Raw genomic sequence first — 25,056 nt, forward strand, 5'->3', positions numbered from 1 at the left:
ACCACCAAGGGATCACAAGATAAATCTGAGGATTCATTAGATAATTAACAGGACAGGAGAACAAGAAAAAAGAAAACATTTTTCTGCTACAGATAATTAAGTTTGACAAAACCATCTCACCTCATGGTCCATTTAGCAGCTGCTCTGGAGCTTTTGATCATTTCACAGGATGTTTATCAGTAGATGAAGTTGGCTCATTTGTCATGGAAGTTTCAACATTTCAAGAACAGCCACTAAATGGAGGTGAGATTGTTGCTGTGTCTGAGGTCTAGAATGCACTCTGAACTCAAAAGTATGTTCATTTTTTCAGACTTTCTTCTAATCTTTGCTTTTTTCTCACAATTTTAATGAATAATTTGACCAATTCAGGCCTCCAAAAAGTATTCAAATGCACTAATCTGGGAGTAATCACTCTTTGGTTGAACTGGTCAAACCTTGTAGACACATAGTATATATGCAACTTGTGATGAGGGGTCGCAAATAGACCCATCATCATTTTAAGGGGTCACATGCCAAAAAATTTTGGAACCACTGTGTTAGGGAAAAAGAATGAGAGAACGATTAAGTGTAATCAGTTGTAATCAGTCTATAGAGGACTGGCTAACCAGTGTGGCCATGCCTGTTACCTTATCAGCTTCCTTGTGTTTTGCTGCGTTTTACATTGAAAAGCCTTCCTGATAGGAAGTAGGCCTCTGGAGTCTGGCCTGAGAAATTTATAGCCTTATTTTCATTGGAGGTGAAACATTTATACAATAGTTTGGTGAATAGAGATGTGTGTGTGGCGATAGGCTGGTGGGAGTGGATGCTGAAAGGTAAAGCTATTGAACGGAGACAATGGAGTGTTGTAAGAGGGTATTTTTAACCACCATGCTAAGTACCCTAAAATCACTTTTACATCATTTGCTATGTCAGTGAGAGACTCATTTATAATCCTTCCGTCTGGCTAATATCCGTGACATTTCCTGAATACATAGCCTATTAGATTGGCCATTGTATTACTAATCTGTTCCTACCTGTTTGCTGCCTGGCTTCCTTTATATGCAGCCATGCAGGCTTTCATTCACTGACTAACACCCTGGTGGAAGTACTTTGTATTGGGAAAAGCAGCAAATAAAACCCATCAAATGTGGTTTTGGCGTTTTAATAAACAGCACATGTCACTACAGCCACATGTAGGACATCTTCAGCGTTATAAATCCCATGTTTGGTCGTTTTTAACTTGTATCAGCAAGTACCTGAAACCCAAACAGATACCAATGATCTGTCCCAGAAAGGGATGCTGAATTTCCCCAACATCGTCATCACACAAAAGAAGCTGTTCATGACTGTATTCTGGATCATGCCGCCCCCATAAAGCATGCCTACACCTCCTCTGTGTGGAAGGGAGCTCTTCCGAGAATCTGCCCCCCGACTGAGAGCTCTGGTGGGCTGTTAGCATGTCCGTAATTGAAGAAGTTTGAATAAATCTCACACAGGCCAGTTACTAATTCTCATGACTCACCCCCACCATGCAGCCCGTCACACATCCCTGCCCACCCACTTCTCCCCTTTCCCTTTCCCCGATGTGGGAAAGCTCTTTCTTCCATTCTGTCCTCCAAGATGAACTCATCCCAAACCGCTGCTGTATGAACAAAACGTGCTTTCATAAACCATTCAGATCTCACACCCCTAACAGCTAATTGTGGAAAAAAATATACGTATTAAAGCATGAGCAAGTCAGTCAGTGACCTCTGCACAGCAGCCAATGAATTGTAAATGACAGTCTCTGTGAAAACTTGTAACTCTCAAATGTCAACCTTTTAGGAATAAGGACATGTTTCAGACTGACCATCATACATTTTTGACTTAACACCCAGTTTGGTTTTGAGACCAACATCTGATCATATCTCATTTGAAAACATGAAAATCACCTAAACTGGACTTTAAAAGTTTCTACTTCCACAGAGAAACCCTGTTAGGAAAGAATGCCTCTTTATCAAGGGTGACCTTATGCCTTTTAGGGGTTTATCAGAGAATGTGGGACAGGGAGAGGGTAAAGGGTGGAAGGTTAAACGTTAAAAATGTGGGAATGTGGACGTTTGAAGATCCCCAACATGAAATGAAACAAAGCCTTCATGGTTTGTAGAAGAAAGGGAGACCGTAGCTGTCGTCACCGACACACTATGATCTGCTGAATATTGATTTACAGTTTGTTTTTTTTATTCCATGATATGCATGGTAAAACATGAGAAGCATGAAACGAGCTGAATTTAAAGGAATAGTTTGACAAGAGGATTTAACTCTCAGCACAAAAGTGAATAAGCATGTTTCCCAAAATGTTGAACTAGTCATTCAAACTAAATACAAAGACTGTTATGCCATGCCAGTGACAATGTGACTAAAGCCGTTAAATGAAAATTCAAACAAACAGGAGAGCCAGGAGCTATTTGACTAATGAGGCAGAACACAATGCAGCCAACAATGCTGACTGAGCAATCTTCCTTTAATAATAAATACAAAGTTGATTTCCTCTCTGTGAAGGCTCAAAAAGCTCGGTGGTCAACCTAAAACACAGCTCTGCATAGCATGCGGGATTCAATTTCAGTAAATCCTTCATAAATTTTAATAAACACATCTGTAAGTGTGCTGAGTCAAGTCATGAATAAGCAGAAAATGACTAAACAATAATTTATCTGCAGTATGGAAAATGCGCGGCTGGGGCCTGAGCTCAAACAGAGCAACTTGCCAGCCTGCGAGTCAGAACCGGCTGAGGTTTACATAGGAAATGAGGATGTTTGTGTTTGCATATAGACACAACTGACATTCACATATGCTCGGTTTATGTCTAATCAAAATGGTCCCGAATGGCAGCCTCTTCCTGTGTTTATTTGTACCAGAAAATCCCCACTGACTTTAGCAACTTCAACCAACAAAGCTTTTTCCGCCTCCAGACTCCCTATGAAAAATATCTACTTGGAAATAAAAAAAATTTTTTAATAAAAAATCTTTGTTTAAAATCAGGGAAATAAATGAATGCATTTTACTGTGCAGACTCTCTATAAAGACCATTTGGCTTCAACACAGACGAAAAACTTCAATTGTGTTCTTCTTGTAAAAACATGAGGCCTGGATTAGAGCAAAACACTTTTAGACAGTCAGCTCTGGTGAAAGAATTTACACATTCCACAGAGCCACTACATAAAGCACACTGTATGTAAATGTCACTTTTTACAACAGTCGGAGGCCTTTTTTTTTTTTTTTTTTTAAGATTTTGCATCTGTTTGCATGATTGAGAGAACACAATTAAATGAGAAGCAGAAGAAATGGTCAAGTAAACCGTGCTGTGGCTGTGCTGAGATATGTGTGCGTTTGAGTTTAAGGTTGTAGATGCAATCTGATCTGAATTTGAATGCTTTGACTGTGAGACACTAAGGATAAGAAAAGAAGGGACAGCAGACATGCTGATAGAGCAGCTGGAGACTGGAGTCTGGAGGGGAGAGTCAGGTAGCTTGTCTGGACAGCATGCATGCAATGGAAAAAAAACATATCCAACATGTTCTTCCCATTTCCCCTTATTAGGAGCTGGAGCTGAGGTCACGGGCCGGCACAGCTGCACATGAAACAGAGTGGCAGAAAAGCTGGACAAAGGCTATTTCTAGGATTCCCATAAATCTCTGGCAGCCACTACAGCACTGGACATTACATTTGAGTTTATATATAAATTCCTGTGTTTTCCCTTTTTCTTTGTTTTTTTTCCCACTGGACTTGGTTGTATCTTTTTTTCTTATCATCCAGGATCACGTCTGTCTCTGACAAACACACAGCAGAAGCATAAAAAAACAAAACTCAATTCAACCTTTACTGTCCAGAAGGACATCAAACTCAACACTTTCAAAATGAAAACTGACCTTCTGTCACAGCTAAAAAGTTAAAGGAATAGTTTGACATTTTGAGAAACACGCTTATTTGCTTTCTTGCATAGAGTTAGATGAGAAGATTGATACCATTCTCATGTTTGCGTGCTACATAGTTACCTGGAGCCAGTTAGCAAGGTTTGTTCCACATGAAACACGGGTAACTCTACTAAGCAACCAGCACATGTAAGCATGCAACTTATAGCACACCCTGACTCTACATTCAAAAGTCCAAAAAGCATTAATTGTTTGAATTACAAAGGTGTGAATGCTTTCCATTGTTACTGGAAAATAACACTAAACATTGAGGCTGTGTGTTTTCGACTGTTAGCAAGAGGTGAGAATCTCACTTTGAGGTGTAATTTTGCATCAAATAAGATACCAGTAACACCTCAGAGCAGAGAACTGCAACGGGTTTTTAGTATTTGCTGCTTGAGTTTTAAAAAAAAAAGTGTTTTCAGTATGTGTGAATTGAACCCAAACACACTCTCAGAAGCAACAACATCGGGTGAAGAAGTACATGACCTGTGACCTTCTTCCAATAAGGGAAAAAAGAAACTGTCACTTTAGGATTATTTGCTCAAACATCTCATTAGTCACTGTCAGACAGCAGCCAGACAATTAGCAAGTAAAGGAGACAACACCGTTCTCCGCACAAACAACAGTAAATCTAAAGCGGGCTCTCATGACAAAAGCAGGACTGACTGACTTCCTTTCTGCAAGCGCATTAACGTCACAGGAAAAATCACCCTGAGCCAGGAGTGTTGGACAGAACATGCTGTATAGAGAGAGCCCCCCAGGCAGTGAGACGACTCAGTGGGTTCGGACTGGTCATTCTGTGCTAAAAGTTTGCTTGTGGCCTGAGGGGGAAGAAGCAGTGACAGAGTAGATCACTACTGTGGGAAAAAAAAAAAAAGACAGAGCAGGGAGTCCTGCTCTCATGTCTTTGTGTGTTAACTAATCAGAGGCAGCACACTGAGAGCTTGTCACAGTGTCACTGCAGGGTGTTAACTGCCCCTCTGCTGACAAGGCTCGTGAAGAGCATTTCAACCTGGTTATCACTTGGGTGGGCCTCAGGGAGCAGAGGAAGATGAGTTAAGGAGTATCTACAAGCAGGGAGACACCAACTGGAAATCACCTAAAGGGGATGAAGACTGAGATCCCAGACAGGCAGGTGTGGTTAGAGGAGCTGCCAGGCTCAACAGGCAAAGCTAAAATAAGAACAATCCTGTTAAGGCGGGGAAAAAAGAAAACGACTAAAATTAGGGGACCACCAGGCAACATTTTTTGTAAAATGTTCCATCAATACGTGGTGAGGAAATGAGTCAGTTGTCAATTATTTGCTCTGAAGTGTTGTACGTCACACTATAGTCACAGACCCCCCTCCCCCTCCTCTATGTGTCACTTCTGACCAGTGACTTCATCTGTGTTTTTCTCAAGGATATCCCTCTCCTTTCTAGGCACAATGAGGCAGTTTCCTGTTTAGAGAAGGTTCACTCCGGCCTTCACTCACTCACCATCATCTTGTGTAATTTCCTCATCATTCTACCAGTGTCCAATCAAGGACACATCAGTAGGACTGAGGTTATACTCATATTCAACCAAACTGATAATTGTTTGGTGGAATAGGTTGGAAATGTTCCAACTATATAACAGCGAATAATAGATTAATGTCATTTATTTATTCAAATATGAATATTGATGTATCCTGTGGGACTTTACTACAACTTACTTTTTGTCCTGCCTTTAATCATGGGGCCGGGTGACGTTATTCAATGTAACACAACTGATGACACTGATTGAAGTGGAGAAGCTAGGACTGCGACTAATGATTCTAATTATTGATTAATCTGTTACTAAGTTTAAGCTTAAGATAAATAATTTAGTCTACAAAATGTCAAAAAAATAGTTAAGGAATACAATCACAATTTCCCTGAGTCCAAGAAAATGTCTTCAAATGTCTTTTTTTTTGTCCCACCAACAGTCCAAAACCCAAAGATCTGAAGCTGATAGTTATCTGAGGCTGAAATAATGGGTTTGAGGATACAACTGTTTGTGTTGTGCTGTGGATCTCTCCAGCTGTGTTTGCTATTGTGATAGTGAGTTTAGGGACAGACTGCAATGAGATATAGAAGGTGACTAAACTCATTTACAGCAATCAGTATTCATCATCTTAATTTCTTTAGCACAGCAAAATACAAAGCAATTTATAAGGAAGACAAATAATATCAATCCAGAGACTTAAGTAGTGAAAGCAAGTTAAGAAAAAGACTTAAAAATGACATGTGTGCAAAAAAAAGTGAGTATTGATGTGTGAACTTTATGAAGCTCATATGGGAGGAAGTTATTTTCTGAAATCTGGGATTTCAGGACTGGAAAACAAGTCCAGCTGCACCACTGTCACTATTTATCCACTGACAGATTAACTTGATGTTTTAGTTTTGAGTTCACATCAGAGTGATGTGTCTCTTTTATTAACCGTGGGAGAGTGATAGACAGAGAGAGAGAGAGAGGTTGTTTTTTTTCCCTCATAATCTGACAAACCTGAAGAGCAACATGGAGCTGTAATGATATACTGCACATCAAATACAAACAGACTAGCAGGAAAAGCATTCTACAGTAGCCTGAGTGTACCTGCGGGCAAACTGATAAACCGAACATCTCACTTTCTTTCTCTCCGTTGCAACAACAAACAGAAACACGTAATCTGGCATCGAACTTTAATTCCTCCTGAGGGGGGAAAAAAAAAACTCAAGAGGTCAGGCGGGGAGGGAGGAAAATCGTTGAAGGGCAAAAACATTATAGACCAACCCACTACACGTTGAGTCCTGTCCTGCTTCGCTCCCACACATGTCGCTGTGGTGCGTGCTGATCGACAGAGCCTCTCCTCCTCCGGCCGTGGGATAACTTCTGCTACTACGAAAGTTTTACTGGATATTTCAACGTTTTTTACAGGTGCGTGAAAACGTTTTTTAAAAGTTACGTTTTTACCGCGTTGCTACGATAATATACCTATCGGAGCGTAAAGTGTGCCCGTGCTGCTCAGTAATGCGTTTAGAGTGACTTTAAAAGTGGTCGTTTTTAACTCTTGTAGTATCCGTATAGTATGGATAGTTTGGGGTAGTTTTGACGATATACCGACATTTTTAAAACTGTCTATTTATGTGACTAAAGAAGTAAACCAGTAAGCTCAACCTAATTATTAATACGAATTAGAGTTGCCGGTTTGTATACTTAAATAGACGCGTATTTACGCACAGCTTCTATGTGTATTTACGCATTAATTGTACACAAACATATATAATCTGTCGGTTTCTAGCTGTTGTGTCTCATAGTTTGCAAATGTAGTGTGGGTTTAAATCATCACTTGCAGAAAAAACTCTTCCACCAATATTAATGAATTAAGAAAAAACGTTCAACTAAAAGGTTAATTTGAATCTAGACATTTAAAGTGTTTTCTCATTTTTATTCCCATCGAATACAAACTTTTTAAAGTTCTGCTGCAAGTGGTCATTTCCCGTATTTGAGGCTTTCCCCTCATTATTTGTTATTAGTCCTATTGATATGATCGCTATTATCTGTAATTATCCATGAATTCTGAACATGCGAGAGTCTCTAAACGTATGTAATAGTCTATTTCCTGACTTTAATGATAATGTTTATTTTCTGTCATCAATACTAATTTTTCTTTACTTCTTTTTTCATGCAGGCTGGCTCTCGTCGCCTCCTAGTGTGCAGCTGGGGCAATGAAAAATTTTGATTTTTGAAGGAAAATTCTCAAACCACAGGAAATCCTATTTGATAGCATCAAAGGGAACACTTTTTCCCCTGCATATAAGAACTGACAACTTCTGTCTTCTCACGTCTTCAATTCCAAACCAAGAAGAAAGAATGCACAACCAAAGGACTTTATGACACCTAATCTGTGGATCTAATTTCAAAACGTATCAGAAAAGGTGAAGAAAAGACACTTTCTTCCTCTGGAAAATACCTAAAATGGCAACAGAGACTTTCCATGCTACCTATACTGGTGTAGCTCCATCTGCGATCCCAACGTCCCCCTCAACAGGAAATCTGCTTCGTGAGATGTTTCGTGAGTACCAGAGCAATGCAGTCATCATTGAGCACTACAACTACACAGGAAAGCTGAAGGAGAACAAGTACAAGGAAGGACTCAAACCAGAGGCCATAGCTTTTCTGCTGGTCTGCTTGCTGATTGTTTTAGAAAATGCTGTGGTGCTTCTGGCTATCTGGAAGAACAAGAAATTCCATCTGCCAATGTACTATTTATTGGGCAACTTGACTCTCTCTGACCTGCTCGCAGGTTTCACCTACATGGTAAACCTCATAACATCCGGAGCCAACACATTAAACATGACCCCAGTGCTGTGGTTCCTGAGGGAGGGGGGTGTGTTCATCATGCTGGCTGCCTCCGTCATCAGTTTACTGGCCATCGCTATTGAGCGTCATGTTACCATGGTGAGGATGAAGCCGTACCAGGGGGACAAACAGGGGCGGATGTTTGCTCTGATCGGAGCGAGTTGGGTGTTGTCGGTGTTCCTGGGCGTCCTGCCTGTCCTAGGCTGGAATTGCATGGGACGGCTGGAGCAGTGCTCCACAGTCCTGCCGCTCTACGCCAAGAGTTACATCCTCTTCTGCATCACCATCTTCAGTGCCATCCTCATGTCCATCGTGGTGCTGTATGTCCGCATCTTCCGCATTGTCAAGTCCAACACCCAGCGCCTCGGTTCAAATCCACACCGAAAAGGCCTTTACCGCAAGTCCCAGAAATACATGGCCCTGCTGAAGACAGTCACCATAGTTCTTGGGGTCTTCATCGCATGTTGGCTGCCCCTCTTCATCCTCCTACTGCTGGACTTCTTCTGTAAAGCCAAAACCTGCGAAGTGCTCTTTAAGGCAGACTACTTCTTGGGCATCGCTATGTTCAACTCCCTTCTTAACCCTATCATCTACACCCTGACCAGCAAGGACATGAGGAGGGCCATCCTCAGGCTTCTCTGCAGACACTGCCTTCTGACAAAAGATGGACACATGAAGAAGATTGGGATGCCCTTCTTGGAGTGCAGCACCAGTAAGACTGATGCAGCCTCTCACAGACTGGAGGGAGTGGAGACAACAGTATCCTCCGGGAACTTTACGCCCTCTACTATTAAAGTCATCTACCCCAGGATGTCTAAGACATGATACAGGGGCCCACTCTGACTTTGCACTGAGAGCAGACTAAGAACTGGACCACTGATACGTCGAGGCTGATTCTCTCTAAACTGAGTCGCACATGTGCTTCAGTCGAGCAAACATGTATGACAGGAGTGAAGTTTTCTGTTGCACTCTGCCACGGTTTTGGTATTAATCCTCATGAATACAATAAGCTCAATGTATGTGATAGGTGTCCAAACTGGTAGAAAGACCTTTTTGGTGAATTATTATCTTTTTCAATTGTCTGTTCATATTTTGTGTAATAATGTAATGATGACAAACAGAAATGTCCAAGCCTTAATAGTTGAAGTTTCTTGTGAAAAACTAGCATTATGTTTGAAAAATGGCGCTTTTGCCTCTCCAAGGCCAGTATTTGTCAGAGGATATTCCTTTTGGAGAAATGCAATTTAATCATTTCAGTGTTTGCTTTTGCACATAAGATGAAATCAAAGAGTTCAACTGTGTGCATATGTTTCATATAAATACAGCCAATTATGCTGTACATCTTATAGACTGGGGCTCAAGCCCAAGCATGAGATTTATCCTTATCTCCTCTCCCTCCTGTGTAGCATATAATGATATGTTGTTACAAACATGGAGCATCCACACCCAAGTTCTGCTGCCAAAACCATGTAATTTCTGCCATCTGAGTTTTGGTCAGCAGCAACGTTGGGTAGAGGTCCCCCTCGACCAAGATCAGAGGCTCAGCGGCCTGGAGACGCACTGAAGACGTCATATGGAGGGTTGTGCTGGTTGGTTTGCAGCTTTGGAGGTCCTTTCAACATATGTAGCAGCATTTGATGAATGACTAAAAGCAATAAAGCTGACAGTGGAGGTTTGATTTAAGGGACTGGAATATCCCTGTGATATGCTAAAGCATGTGGACAAAAACAAGAGACTTAAGAACTTTTTTGTTGGAGAAAGTTCATCTTAAAACCATGAAATGATAGATTTCTAGCGAAAGAGCAGATATAATCTTGTCCCACATGAAAGAAATCTGTCAGAGCCTGTATAACAAAGTATGTGGGCTTCAGTGTTCAGGGGAATTTCATTGTGGTAACAGTGGAACAAAAATTGACGTTTTAACAATTTTGATCTTGTACATAAATGTAAAGAGAAAATAAATCTATTTACTGATTTTTATTATACCTTGTAAATATATATATAGCCTTTTCTGGACTTATCAGAAATGCATTTTGTATTGTAAAAACCTCACTTAAGTTATGTCAGTTTTATATGTGCACTGAATAAACAGATGTGAATGATTGTTTACATTTAGGTTGGTATATTCTTTACTCTGAGAATGAGTCACCTGATCCAGTTGTCAGAATGGTTATTTTATTGATTGGTTAATGTCTAGACAGTTTAAGATCTCTCACTGATCGACATCCTTCCCGTGTCTTACTGCTTGACTAAATGTTTACATGTAGCACTCACTATTACATATAATACACAATATGATAAACTACAGGACAGCACATACTGAGAAAGAAGAAAATCCAAATGATGTAAATTACATTAAACACTTTGAAGATATGTTATATATTCCACATATTGAGACAAAAAAATTGTGAATTTATCTTAAAGACTTGGTTGCTGGCTTGAAACAAAGTGCTCTGCAAACACAGACTCTTTAGTTCAATATTATAAAATTGACATCTTTTTTTTGTGCCCCAAATGCATACACAAATTCAGGTTGACGTGCAACACTGACACTATAAGGCCTATCTCAAGTTATATCATAAATGACCATATCCTGAGTTAGTCTTAACAATACAGAAGTCGATACCAAGTTAAGCTTTAACAGTGAATGTAGTGTGAGTGTTACTGTACAGTGTCATAAACACTGATCAGCACAAACTGAAACTTAAGCATAAATAAAGACGAATAGATAACTTTAACTTGCAAGACCCCAGCTCCATGCAAACCACCTGTTAACCACTTAATGACATGTGCCTGTGGTGGAAGTAGAAATAAAGCTGCAGAAACAAGTCTTGTTCAAGCTGTTTGCCGTAAGGAAACCACATATTGGTGGTGGTTCTCGCAAGTGATGGTAGAAGTGAGAATGAGCATTCTTAATGCTGTATGTCACCCTACGCACTCTAAACCACTCACCATGTTGCAGTTGTATACATTTGTGGCATCGATACCTTTTCAAAGAAGGAGGAAGTTTCATTTCTTGGTAAAGTGGGCCTAACGGGGTAAGCCATAATATAACAGGCATGTTGAGCAGTGCAGAAACAGTGTGGAAAATGCGCATTCTGCCTGAATAGAAGTTTCAAGTATGTTGTTCTTAGTAGTGATATATTCTGCCACTTTTTTGCTCATTCGTCATTATTAATTCAATTCAATTTTATTTATAAAGCGCCGAATCATAACAGAAGTTATCTCAGGGCACTTTTTACATAGAGCAGGTCTAGACCGTACTCTTTACTTTACAGAGACTCAACAATTCCCCCATGAGCAAGCACTAGGAAACAACAGCAAGGAAAAACTCCCCTTTAACAGGAAGAAACCTCAAGCAGAACTGGGCTGTAGGTGGGCAGCCATCTGCCTTGACCATTTGGGTTAGGAGAGAAAGAAAGAGCAAGGGAGAGAGAGACAGGGAAGCATAATAACAACTATGCAATATTACGCAGTGTTAAGTATATTTATTCAATTGCTTGTACTTAAGTTATTTATACTTCTACTTCACTATATTTCAGGGAGAAATATACTTTTTACTCCACTGCATTTATCTGACTTCACAAATATTTTATATGCAAACTCCATCCTTGGCTTATAAAATGTAATAAATTGTTTTAGATTAACTACTCAATAATATAGTTATATCATTGAGTAGTTAATCTAAATGAATATCTAAATAATATATTAATATAGTTAAAATTAGCTGCATCTCAACCAGATGCAACATTAAATTGCTGCTTACATTAATGTATCAGTGATAATAATCTAATATTATAATATATAATTTAACACTGAGGAGCCATTCTGCTGCACAGTGTGTACTTTTACATTTAATACTAAGTACATTTTGCTGATCATATGTCTTTACTTTCACTTACACCTTACTAACATTTTGAATACAAGTTGTAATGGAGTATTGTAAAATTGTATTGCTATTTTTATTTTACACAAAGGATCAGAATACTTCCTCAACCACTGATAAGGCCTCTTTTGACAAATTAGAGAAATTAATTTAATTGTTTGACATGGTAGTTTCACTTTCAGATGCCTAAGACAGTAACGTACTGGCACAAGCTGATTTCTAAAGACATCAATAACAGAATAACGCCACAACAAAACTAAATGTTATTAACAACATTCATTCATTATCAACAGCAAATTGTACTAAAGATTAAAATGTCCTAAAACTCATCTGCATGTGAGCCGATCTTGCTCTGACTCATTTTTAATACATTTTTCTGACTAGTCCAGCTACAAACTTCGTCTAGAACTTTCAACCACATCTCACTGTCTTCCTCAGTGAATGGAGTTTTTTTCAGTTGTCTTAATGATGGCTCGGTTGTCATAACAAAAAATAAATAAAAATGCATAAAGGAGTCTGTCTCTCAGCAATTTCTCATCAGAGTCTGTGCCAGCTTTTACAAAACGTAATAACTTCGCAGTGACACCTAGTGGCCAACACCCGACTCAGCCTTGTCTAACAACAAGATGTTCCGATGGATCCATGTTGCTGAAAAACATTAAGAGAAAGACCACTGAACCAAAAGGTCAGAGAAATTTAATTTATTAAACAATATAAATGTATAGAAGAAAGGAAAACAATAAACAGACAGACAGAAATCATAGACACAACATTTCTGACACCACCACACTTCCTCTACCATTTAGGACTGACGAAGCCCCACAGCTGGTCGCTTACGTCACTCCGAGACTGCATAGAGGTGTCGATGTTGATGGGAGTGGCCAAGTCTGCACCGTAATGCACTGCAAGAGGAGAAAACAACCACTGACAAACTGAGGACATATTAACACCCCCTCCACACACACAATAACAACAGAAAACAAAACTGTACCTCCTTTCAAAGTGCGGGGCTCTGTATCATATTCCCACTTGATCTTGGTTATCAGGTAGTACACCTGAGCGACATATCTGTTTAGGATATATTAAAAAATTAATACAAATCAGAAAATACATCAAACTACTTACAACACAGCTATTGTCACAGGGTGACAAAATGCGAACAATCCCATTCACTGAAAAATAATGTCACTCATCTTTTTGTTTGTGACATCTATAAACATAAACAAAAAAATTACTTAGAAATAAAAACACAGGTAGAGGAAATTGTTACAACATTCAGTATCTATTACATTACTCTATTGTACAGTGTCCCTACACACCTCTCCCAACAGACAATTTTAAAGACAATATTTTTCTGAGTGTAAGTAACACAGTCAACAGAAGGGAAAAAACGTTTGTATTTTTTCATGGGATCCAGAGATGGAAAGGTAAGACACCAAAATCAAAAGGACTGTCATTTTCATTTTATGTGACTGAAAGTAGCAATAATGAAGACATTTCATTACTGAATATGTGAGACTCACACTGCTGAAGGGATGATCTCAGTGGTGTCTTCATCCACTTCGTTCTGAAGAGTCTCGAGCTCGTGTTCAGTGTTTCTCAGATTCTCCAACTCTCTCTGCAGGAACCTGGAGGAGGGTTAAGGATGCTAACGGACAAAATGTTCAATGCATTCATAAATTAGACTGAAAAGATTTGGTGAAGATACTTTTTTGTGGTCATGTTAATAGTCTTGATTTATTTACCTTAGGACTATAATGGCTAAAATCACACAGAAAATATTTTGTACAAATTCAGTCATTTTTGAGATCAAAACTACTGGGGAGATTTATGGGGAAAAATTTAATGCAATTACTGGCATGTGAATGATTTTTTGTAAGTGCATAATAATCTTGATTATTTGATTGATCGTTTTGGCAATAAAATGCCAGAAAAAAGTGAAAAATGCCTGTTATAACAACCCGGAGTCAAAGGTGACGTCTTTAAATGTCTTATTTTGTCTGAACAACCATAGATAACAAGTTTACTATAATGAATGACAAAGAAAAGCATTAAATCTTCACATCTGAGAAGCTAAAACAAGCAAATTTTGGCATACTCGCTTAAAAAAAAAATTCAAACAATTATTCAATGATGAAAATAGTTACAGATTAATTTTCTGCCTGTCGACTGATCAATTGATCGTTGCAGCTCTAAATCATAGTCTTCACACCATCCAAACACAGACATATAAAAGATACTGTAATTCTGAGTCAGTGATCTGGCTCTTGGCTGTGCACTGCCTCAACTGGTCCTCCAGACTCTGGAGCTCCATCTCCCTTTGCTTCTTCTGCTCCTCCATGTCCAGCAGCCTCTGGCCTGCACTCTCTTCAATCTGAGCCACATCTGGGATTGAAGGCCAATGATAGAGATGACAAGATGGTAAGTGATTGGGAGGACATTGAGGATGAAGATAAGACTAGAAATATTGTAATTTAGAAAAGAACGATGGATACACATTGACTGTAATCACAACACACTACAGAAGAAAAGCCTAATCTTGTAGCAGTGACAGTTACTAAAAGCTTTGAGTGTATTAATGGGTGTCTGCTTGTGTCATGATGGTCAGTTATTATGGTAAGATCATAATTCAGTCATCTGAAGATCACAGAAGAGAAGTGAGAATGCAAACCCCATTAATTTTCACGTTGTGTGTAAGCTTGCCTTTTAAAATCTGCGTCACAATCTTTTTTGTTTCTATGTGTTGATCAAAAAGGGTCTGGTGTTCATCTATCACTTGTCTCAGTTTGTCAGGTTGGCTGCTGTTGATGTAGTCCACCAACGCCTCCCCCATCTCCTTCAAGTCTTGAAATTTGTGACCTTGAGCCATTGTGGTGACACTGGCAGCTAGAGAACACATAGAAGACACAGAAGAAATTTAACTGAAAATATTGTAGGTATCACATTATCATTATCAACAACAATAAATAACCAAAATGTCTGCTTGTCCAGTAGTGGAGGAAATAACCAGATTAATTCCTTCAATATAATATATAAAACAGTCACAGTGTAATAGTATTCAATAACAAATAAAGGTCCCTCAATTTATTCACAATTTTGCTAAACTACAAAATTACTCAAGCAACAAACTGTTCTTTGTAGTAACGTTACTTAAATATAAAAAGTGCTTTCTGTGAGTTGACTTCCTGATGGATACTTAACGTTACTCTACTACTGTAGTTTGAACCGAACTAAGGCATCGTAATATTCTTGTTTCATAACATCTGGTAAAAAAAAAAAAGTATCTTTAGCTTCAAATAAATGCAGCCGAGCAAAGAGTGAAAGGTAATATTTTCCTCTTAAAGTTAAGAGAAACACAATTGTATTGCTAAAATACGTACGAGTACGCGGTTTTGTTTACAACGACTTATAGACGCAGTGTAAACGTTGGTTCTTCTAAATTGATGTCTGCTAAACTATGATAAAAATGATACCGACACACAACACACGTTAACAGGAATATTATCGACTCTATATCTAACAAGTTAAGAGTAATGCTTATAAAAGAAATAAGCTATTTATTGGTAAAAGTCGAGCATAAAACAACATACCGTACACTTTTCGTAATTCAAATTTCCACCCAGAGCGCGCGCCTCTTCCGTTCTTCTTCTTCTTGGTTTTTAACAGCGGTTGGCAACCTTCTTCTGTGGTCATTGGCGGATTTCACGTATTTACCGCCACCTAGCGTACAGGAGTGAGTGGTCATTGAGCGACGGTTCATGTAGCGCTCAACTCAAATACCACATAATATATATACACAGTATATATATATATATATATATAATGTATATCCCAGTTTTCCTAAATGAATAAAGAAAAGAAAAGCTCAAACAGGTTTTCTTGTATTTGTCTCCGTTCTTTTTGTTTTCCATCCATATTCAATATCTATTTTGTTCTAACATCCACTTATATGGTAGGGGGAGAGGGGGGAAAATGTCCCCAAAAACATTGTCAATTTATTTGATTTGATCTATTTGACTTCAGTATGTAGTTGGGCATCTAACCACACTAACACCAAAATAGTAAATAGTTTAGGGAGGCCCAGACATGCAGGTAGAATTAACTTTCAGGATGCTGTGTTTATCCATTCATATTCATGTGTTGTTACACAGAAACTAATGGAGGCTTTAGCAGGGTCATGAGAGGAGCTCCAAATGTGAAGTGCTTTAATCTGTCAGTGATCACTGATATAAATTCTATCTAGCCCACCACATGTTAGTATGTACTGCTCCAGTCTATTGCTTTCATCCGCCTGGTTCAAACCAGGGAGTATCCAATTCATGTATGAGTCAAACATTTCTTTGAATCAACTGTGGAAAAGCACATCAGCCAAGATGCCTGCAGATGAGGGTTAAAACTAGGAAATAGGCCTACTTGATAGAATTATGAAAGAGCAACATTTTAACATATCAAGCATCTTTTTACTTTAACAAACTTTGGCAGAAATGTCATCATGAACAAGGATCAAATTTTAACAGCATGTTTATTACAGTTTGTGAAGTCCATATGTATGCAATCTAAATGCAGTAAGAGAAATAGGTTCAATTCCCGATAGAGGCTATAATCTGATTAACTGTATACTCAATAGTATATTTGTAGCCATTTTAAATTTTTTCCTCAGTTGATCAAAAAAGGTCAATGTGAGTTCATAAAACAGTGGAAAAGAACAAAATTCTCAATGTTTTTAAATTCCTAGACCATTTTAAAAAAAAGGAAAAAAAAGAAAGAATTATGCTGTCAACAGTTCTCTTAGCAGTTATCACTCCTTGTTTTTCTGCTTCTCTTTCTTCTCCTGTGCTTTTCGTTTCTCTCTGCCGAGCTGTCTGAAGAACAGTCTCTTGGGGTTCAGACCATAGGCCTTCAGTCTCTGTCTACTGAACTCCCGGCCACCTATTTTCACCCCTGATGTGAGGCGTCCACCTGAATGCTTGTGCTTCTTCTTGGACCATTTTGGCCTTTCAGTCCTGATTTTCACCTCATCAGTTTTATCTGCCGCTTCTTCAGCGGGAACCACCATCTGGGGTTCCTCTTCCCGTTTCATCTTTTTCTTGGGGATCAGAATCTCCTCCTCCTCCTCCTCTTCTTCCACGCCGTCTCCTGCCTCTCTAAGAGCTTGAGCGAGAGTCTCATCCGTAGAGTCCATGTCGGAGGCAGCGTCTCCTTCCTCTGCTCCTCTGCCTTGCTTCTCGGCGTTCTTTATACGATCTCTTCGCTTCTTCCCCATCTTGGTTTTACCCTCTGCCGCCTCTTTATCTTCTCTGTAGATTAAAAGTTCAGATAAACATTTGTTACATAACATTTTCTACAGAAAAGGTGGATTAATCAAAGGTATGTCCGACTTGTATGTGTGTTGTGTTAAACTCACTCAGAATATACAGAGTTTAGGATCTCTCTCTTTTTCTTTTCATTCTGTGCCTTGATCTGATAGTTCTTCAAGTCACACATCTCTTCCTTGTCAGACCTGAGAACAAATAAGTTATGCAAGTGTGGTAAATGACCTGAAAGAAACACAACAGTCACAACACTTAAACATGGAGGACAGAGTCAGTACCTGAACATGCATGTCTTCTTCAGAGAGCACCATCGGTTCAGCTCCTTGTCATCAGCTTTTAAAATCTGAAGAACCAACCAGAATATTTCATTAGTTCAAATCAATTAATCATGTCTTTCAGGTTATACATTTGGCAAGTTTTTGTATCATCCTCTTTGAATATTGGACATTCATTTTTCACTGTGTGGTCTGCTCAGAGAGAAGATTAAGTTGAGATCATTCCCTGGTCAGAGCTTTCCCCGGAGGGAAGCAATACCAGATCATTCACCTCCAGGCTCATCACTGCAGCATTACTAACAGTCATCCATCAGCCTACATAATATTCATTCTTCTGTTTTAAACAACTGACTGTTCACTAAACCCCTCCCCCAAACAGTGATTGTCTAATCATAGCTTAGCATTTCTTCACATGTTGACGGTGTATTTGAGGCTGTACTTCTCTGTATTTAAAGAGTTTAGCGGGTGGCGTCTTTTTCTAGCCTTCAAAAACCAAAACAGCAAAAGTGTCAGAAATGGATTAAACCGTGTGTTTATCTGCTCTAATGCAAGATGTTGTCATTAGCATGCCCTGCTAACATACAACCTACAGTAACAGCCGAGTATTACCAAGGAGCACATCATTAGCTAACTACATTACTTTGAGATTACAGGTTAAGTTTATATTAAAAAAAAAAAAAAAAGTGTCACTCACTACCAGCACATCCACTGTATGCAAGCTGATCCTTGATGCTATCAAAGTTTAGGCTAATTTTAGGGGCTCTGTCCTGCTCGATTGGATTTGGGGAAGTTAATCCAGCAACCTTACTCAGGATAGTATTACATTTGCCAAACAAATTGGTTAGTCCTCATTCTAAGAGCCTTTACTCTCATAACGCTAAAAGTGAAGAGACACATTTGAAAATACAGACAAGTGTAATTGAAGGAGCTAAACAGGGTTATGTTAGATTTTAAAAGACAGTTACACTTACATTTTTCCTTATCATACTTATAATCGTAGGACTAAATTGATCTAGAAAGCATTACAAGAAGCAGCCTTTTCAGGTAATCCATGGAGCTACAGGTGATAAAATCTGATTTTGTCTACCTCTCTGGAATCAAGGACCCTTTTGTCTCAAAGTTACTACAAATTCTGAGTGATAAATCTTCCCGCTGTCACTGCAAACTGCATGTACCGAGCGACAACAGAAAGTGTGACGTAGCAGTAACAAGGAGGGCGGGGTTTTAGCGAACAGTCAGTTACTCGGAGTTGAAGTGCTGCTTTTCTCACCTCCTCAGTGGACAGGCCGAAGTCGTTGGACAGAACCTGCCTGTAACGAAACCTGCATGGAAGGTCGTCAATGATGTCCTCATAGTCCAGTTTATAGTACTCATCCAAGTACTGCTCAAAGCTTTTCTCCTCTGAAATACAGATAGCCATTAATTAGATAAATGTATAATTAATGTTAAACTATATTTCTGCCATATCTACCAAACAAATTACTGAGTGTTGGGAGACCCAGTCTAGTTATGTTTCAATGACAGGAAGTTTACAGTCACTTACTAGGATCAAACACAGGCTTGTCTTTGGTGATGACCTCTGCAAAGTGAGACTTCTTTTTCTTTTTGCCCATTTGTGGCATATCTTCTCTCTTCATCATCTTCCTCTCCTTTTTCTTCTTCTTCTTGGAGGCAGTTTGCTGGTTGGGGTCGTAGTCTGCGTCCATCTATTTCAACAGGATGACCTCTGGTGAGTCAGTTTCTCTTTACCAGAGCAACAAAAGAAGCTGCCCAGCTGATCTCTGCACCATACAGGTGACCAGCTGACAGGATGAAATAATGCTTTCTGTAAAAACAGGTAGACTCACGATGAAGTCTGCGTCTTCACAGTGCTGGTCCTCTATGTCATACCCTTCTTCCTCTTCACCACCTTCCCCCTCTTGTTCCTCTCCTGTCCATGTGTCCCAGTTCCAGTGCTCTGTTGCACACACACACGAAACCATAGATTATATCTTCAGACAGTATGATACATTAGCCTTTTCTGTAGACATTCCCAAACACACTAGTCTAGATTCTAGAGCTGCAACAATTAATTAGTTGCCAACTATTAAATTAATCACCAACTATTTTAATAATCAATTAATCATTTTGAGTCATTTTTTTAGAAAAACATTCTCTGGTTCCAGCTTCTCAAACGTGAGTATTTTCTGGTTTCTTTAGTCCTCTATGACAGTAAACTAAATATCTTGTGGGTTGTGGACTGTTGTGGACAAAACAAGACATTTGAGGACGTCACCTTGGGCTTTGGCAAACGGTCATGGATGTTTTTCACCATTTTCTGACATTTTATTGACCAAACAACTAATCTATTAATCAAGATTATAATAGACAGATGAATCAATAATGAAAATAATTGTTAGTTGCGGTGCTACATGATTCCTTAAAAACTTCAACAAAGTGTTGAGTTAAATGTTTTAAGGGGGATGTGATTACTGCTGCTTTCAAATAAATGTGCAAAGTTCAACACTGCTGCTTCAGCTAATGTCAAGTAAACCCAGGCTTACCCTCCAGTTCGTCATCATCCTCAAACTGAGGCTTTTCGTCTTCATCCTCTCCGTAGTACTCATCTCCAAAGAATTTCTGCAAATAGAAAAAAAAACAGAGCCAAATGTTGCTGATGAGTTACAATGTACCTAGAAAAGGAACATTTGAGAGTGCTCTCTCAGTAAAGCACAGTGGTAGTAATATCATGCATGTTGGCTGGAGATGGGTTTAAACTGAACCTCTCAATTAAGAGGAAGCTGCTCCAACAGCTGAACTGTAGCATCTGCTGAGCACAAGCACTAATTAGCCAAACACAGTACACCTGTGTGAGCTGGGAGTCTTGCAGTGAAAGCAAAGAGTGCGTTTAATCAACCGACTTCAGTTATCAGAGGAGTTCTCCGGGTAAACGTTTCCACCAGGAGGGTCTTTGTCAACTAACAGGGAGGTTGGAGGATCAAGGTTGGAGGAAACAACATTAACCCAACATGCCTTCCAGACAAACTGACCTGCTCAGGCACACACTTTCCTGAGAAGTCTAATTATCCAAACACAACACACCTGTGTGAGCTGGAAATTGACAGCCTTCCTTCTGGTAATATTTGACAGTTGATCAAGCCCCGCCCCCCCTAGTTACTGTTGCTATGTCTGTCAAGTTTTCCATTGTCACACAGCACAGTTTACAACAATAACATGATTCATTGAAATCCTCTAAATTACTTCTCCTTATATAACAGACACTCAATAGTGAGCGAACAGTCAGTAGCCAAAAAAGTATATATCATAGCTTATATTTTTCAATGTGAGTGGCAAGAGTTGTTGAACATGATATGTGTGCACACAGTGCTTAAATTAAGGAAGAATCTGGAGTTTAAAAAAAACAGAAAGTGAAGAAAGACTCACTGTTCATGGCAGTATATGAAAATGTTGACAGCGCTCTCTCCATCAATTAAGCAGGCGCCCTAATACTAACAGACAAACTGAGACAATCCTTCAGAGCTGTTTGTGTGTCGTATGTATCCAAGTCTTTGTAGGAGTGTGAGAACCAACCTGCATGAGCTGGTCGTGTTGACTTGGATCAAAGTCTCCCTCCAGGTCGGCCTGACTAAAGGCGAGCTCCTGGTTGCCAGTCAGCTCCTGAAGCCTCTTTAGCTTCTCCATAATCTCGTTCCGCTTCAGGTTCTTCAGCTGCTTCAGCTGCTCTCGTTTCTGCTCTTTCTCCTGAAATAGTTGTGGGAAAGAGAGCAAAGGAAGAGCAGAGAGAAAGGTTGGTTTATATTAGCTAATGAAAGAAGGCATATTATGATTCGTCACTGAGGAGCAGAGGATCACTGGCTTTTTTACGCACACACCTTTTCCTTCCTCTCTTTTACTTCCTCCCTCTTGCGTTTTCTGCGGTCATCTTTGGAGCGCACAGAGGTGGCGATGTTGCGGGGGTAGGTCTTGATCTGCTGAGCGTCGGGCTCTTCAAAGCGGAAGTTGTAGCTTCGCTCAAAGTCATCCTGCCGCTCCAAGAAAGTCTCCCCTTCCTCCTCAGAATCCTCCACATCATCCTGGACCACCTCGTCATAGGTGGGGATCCTTAACGCATCAGGAACATTTATTATTGTACGAGAACCTGAATGTGTTGTGTTTCCTTCACTTCACAGCTCAGACAGATAGCAACATACCGTTCATCGTCGTCGTCTAGGTAACCCTTGTTTAGGACATAATCTCTCAGGAAACACTCCTTGTCGTCCAACTCTGGGTCGTTCCAGTAGTCTCGTAGGTACTTCTGTCTCAACACAAACCAGCCTCGTTATTAAGCAAGTTAAACTCAAACCCAAAAATAACACTCTCACCAAATCCATTTCACTTCTTTCCCATCTATTACACGTACTCACCATGTCCTTCACCTCCTCGGGTCCATCAAGATCAGCCTGGCCTCTCAGCCACTCCACATAGTCTGCCTCTTCTTTATCCTACAAACAAATATAGTCGCAGAGAAGTTAATTCATATATCTGTGATGCTTTTGTACAAGATAAGGAGCAGCTTCCTGCACGTTTGTCCAACCTGACCTTCTCTTCCTGTGTTTTGATCCTCCTGGTCAACAGCTGGGATACTCCTGCTTTCTCACTGCGCTCATTATCGTCGTCGTCGTCGTCACTGTCCTGGATGAACTTACGGAAGCTGAAAAAAGAGGTTGTAGTTTTCTTAAATATTCTTCACGTAATTCTGCTGGACACCTTACGACTGTTGGAGCCTTACCTTTCTTTCAGCTCCCTCTGCTCCTGAATGTAGCTAGGAGACGCAGCTCTCTTTTTAAAAAAAACAAAAACAATCATGATTAAAAAACTGCCACATTTCAGAGCTAACAAGATATTTGGTAACACGGCTCACCTCTCTTCTCTTGGCAGCCTCCTCTTCATCATCGCTGTCATCATCATCTTCATATTTGCTGTGAAATAAAAAAGTATTCATCAGGCATTTCAGGACTTCACCTAGGACTAAAAACCCTCCTACATCACAGTAGGACAGAGTGATTTATAAAGCTTCCTATCCTTACTTTCAGCAAGGGGACTGAAATGTAACGTTGCTGTTTGTGGTTGTATGCGTGTTTTTTGTGCGTAGGCATCGTTTATACATCTGGAGTTCTCCTAAATATCTGCAATGATTGGAGTGATATCAAGTGAAGTCAAGAAAGCTGATCAAGTGCTTTACCTCCTTAGTAAGAGAGGCAGCACCAAAACTTGTTTCACTCTAAGGATGATTTCATAATTTGAACCACAGAAATTCAGCCCAAGAAATCCTGATTGTGGTGCGGTTAAATACTGTGAACGGTCGCAAATCAGTAGCTCACTCACCCTTCCTTTTCCAGTATGACTTTACGTTCATAATCCTTCAGATACATGGGCTTTAGTGCCGACTTTGAGGTTGAAGGCTTCGCGTCACTAGTGGATGCATCTGAAACTGAGAGGTTTAGATCATTTGTTAACAAAAAAAGATGTCCTTGAGGCTGTGCAAGACTTAAATGAACTGATCAATCACCTTCTGAGTAGAACTTTGCATCAGGCTGATAGATCTTCGGGTCTTTCTTCTTCAGCAGTGACAACGTTCTGTAAAAATCCCTTTCAACTTCAGGGTCCAGTTCCTGTGGGGAGAATTAAAGATAGGCTGACTGCTTGTGATGTGATGAGTGAGTAAACCAGTCGTTCTCAAAGTGGGGTCCGGTGACCCAGGGGGTCCCCAGCAAAAGGGGAATAATTTATTTTCACTATAATTCCATCCATGAGTAAGACAATGACAGAATGGTATGACTATTTTGATCATGGGTTTCATACACTTAATGTATTAAAACATTAAAAGCAATCCGTGGTCTAGTTTGTGTCAGTTTAGGGGTTCTTGGGTTCTTTAGGGGGTCTCGTGAAAAAGTTAGAGAACCACAGGTGTAAAGAGAAGAAAACAGCGATGCTAACCACTTCACTGTCATCAGAGCTGGACTCAGACGACTCTGATTCACTCTCATCAGCTCGGTCTCCGTATCGGTCCTTCACTGCACAACAACACAGGACACACACAAAATATATTACACAAATAACACAGCGTACAAAAACAACTCAAAGCTTGCTACACTTCCCCACGTTGTATTGCTACCGGGATAGTTTAGCCATCAATAGCTAGTTAGCAGTCACACTTACGCCTCTGCAGCTCTTCTTTCTGTCGGTATTTATCATATCTCTGTGCAAACTGAGAGTTTATCTTCAATTCTGATTTGCCGGTCATGTTGTCGCTGTACTAAATCGCTTTACGTTATTGTTAAAACAAAACACTAACAGAGAGAAGTCATCACAGCTGCTACACACGCATGTGAAAAGCTAAACCACGTGGTTTCCGGTGCACGTGTCATACACGTCCTCTAGGGGGCGCGCTCACACCAACTTTAATCTGATTTAAAGTCTCATGTTTCATCAACACACCAGTTTCAAAGATGTTATTTACTATGTCAGAGACACATGTCTAAAATATGTGTCAGTTTCTTTACTTCACTGGGAAAATTCTTAATTCACAAACTTACCACTTTTTAACTGTCTTTCTCTTAGAAACAGTGTGAAAAAAAGCAATAGTTTCTTAAAACATAGAAATTTGATATGTAAACATACTGTAGTTTTGTAAAATAAATAAAGAATGTAATAATTATAATAGTTCATAATAATTCTGTCTATACTTGTTCGATTCATTTGCCAACATTTTATAAATAATTTAATTTTGTGTCTATTTCAGATTAAAATCTTGATCACATTTATTAGTTGTGTGTTTTTAGATATTCTAGTATTTATTGTTATTTATTATAACAGAAATAGTCAAATAAATATAAATGTCAGCTCACAAAAGAGAAAAGCCAAGCTGTCTAAAGAAGAAAGCTTACCTACATCTTTTAATATCTTTAAAATAATGGCTAACAGAAATTCATCCAGAAATGTGGAAGAACTCTAGTTTTTGCTATGTAAACATCCAGTGCTTTCATAATTCTATATTATTATTTGCATTTACAATGAGTTAATGTACCAACTATAGTGTATTCAAAAATATTTCACTATCAGTTAAGTTGCTCGTGAACTTCCCCTACACTGAGTTGCCTTCACACGTTGTACATTTACCTTAAAACGTCAGCCTGACAGAGTGATGGTTAAGCTCTCTCTTAGAGATCATCACTGACACTTAATGCGTAACTAACATTCCACAAAAGGTAAATATGTTGCTGATTAGTAAAGTGAGTCTGTTTGCAGAATCACTCATCTCACAGGATGTT

At 39.4% G+C, this 25,056-nt stretch overlaps 3 protein-coding genes and 1 non-coding gene across 5 annotated transcripts; 1 reads left to right on the top strand and 3 right to left on the bottom strand.

The window, feature by feature from the left end:
• Positions 1 to 6,689: 6,689 nt before the first annotated feature.
• Positions 6,690 to 10,382, top strand: s1pr5a (sphingosine-1-phosphate receptor 5a). Its single transcript, XM_067616428.1, has 2 exons — positions 6,690 to 6,848; positions 7,603 to 10,382. The coding sequence occupies exon 2, from the start codon at positions 7,890 to 7,892 to the stop codon at positions 9,096 to 9,098; it is 1,209 nt and encodes a 402-aa protein (XP_067472529.1). The 5' UTR covers positions 6,690 to 6,848; positions 7,603 to 7,889; the 3' UTR covers positions 9,099 to 10,382.
• Positions 10,383 to 12,845: 2,463 nt separating this feature from the next.
• On the bottom strand, positions 12,846 to 15,881 carry spc24 (SPC24 component of NDC80 kinetochore complex). Its single transcript, XM_067570903.1, has 6 exons — positions 15,750 to 15,881; positions 14,863 to 15,045; positions 14,400 to 14,544; positions 13,683 to 13,787; positions 13,151 to 13,227; positions 12,846 to 13,061 (listed from the first exon to the last, which is right to left on the bottom strand). Exons 1-6 carry the CDS (start codon positions 15,850 to 15,852, stop codon positions 12,955 to 12,957), a joined length of 720 nt encoding a protein of 239 aa, XP_067427004.1. The 5' UTR covers positions 15,853 to 15,881; the 3' UTR covers positions 12,846 to 12,954.
• Positions 15,882 to 16,662: 781 nt separating this feature from the next.
• On the bottom strand, positions 16,663 to 24,141 carry kri1 (KRI1 homolog). 2 transcript variants are annotated; one of them, XM_067570238.1, is made up of 18 exons: positions 23,945 to 24,141; positions 23,723 to 23,799; positions 23,295 to 23,397; positions 23,111 to 23,210; positions 22,647 to 22,704; positions 22,515 to 22,564; positions 22,325 to 22,436; positions 22,150 to 22,227; positions 21,937 to 22,040; positions 21,619 to 21,847; positions 21,317 to 21,487; positions 20,290 to 20,365; positions 19,594 to 19,703; positions 19,290 to 19,452; positions 19,017 to 19,147; positions 17,750 to 17,814; positions 17,564 to 17,659; positions 16,663 to 17,456 (listed from the first exon to the last, which is right to left on the bottom strand). In XM_067570238.1, exons 1-18 carry the CDS (start codon positions 24,027 to 24,029, stop codon positions 16,958 to 16,960), a joined length of 2,307 nt encoding a protein of 768 aa, XP_067426339.1. In that variant the 5' UTR covers positions 24,030 to 24,141; the 3' UTR covers positions 16,663 to 16,957. The 2 variants fall into 2 exon arrangements, with proteins under 2 accessions (XP_067426339.1, XP_067426338.1); XM_067570237.1 differs by having other exon boundaries at positions 23,111 to 23,216.
• Positions 17,939 to 18,037, bottom strand: LOC137168709 (Z30 small nucleolar RNA). Its single transcript, XR_010924326.1, has one exon. It is a non-coding gene; the product is annotated as a Z30 small nucleolar RNA (small nucleolar RNA).
• Positions 24,142 to 25,056: the final 915 nt, after the last annotated feature.

The sequence above is a fragment of the Thunnus thynnus genome, chromosome 17 (genome assembly GCF_963924715.1).
Source record: "Thunnus thynnus chromosome 17, fThuThy2.1, whole genome shotgun sequence".
Lineage (NCBI taxonomy): Eukaryota > Metazoa > Chordata > Actinopteri > Scombriformes > Scombridae > Thunnus > Thunnus thynnus.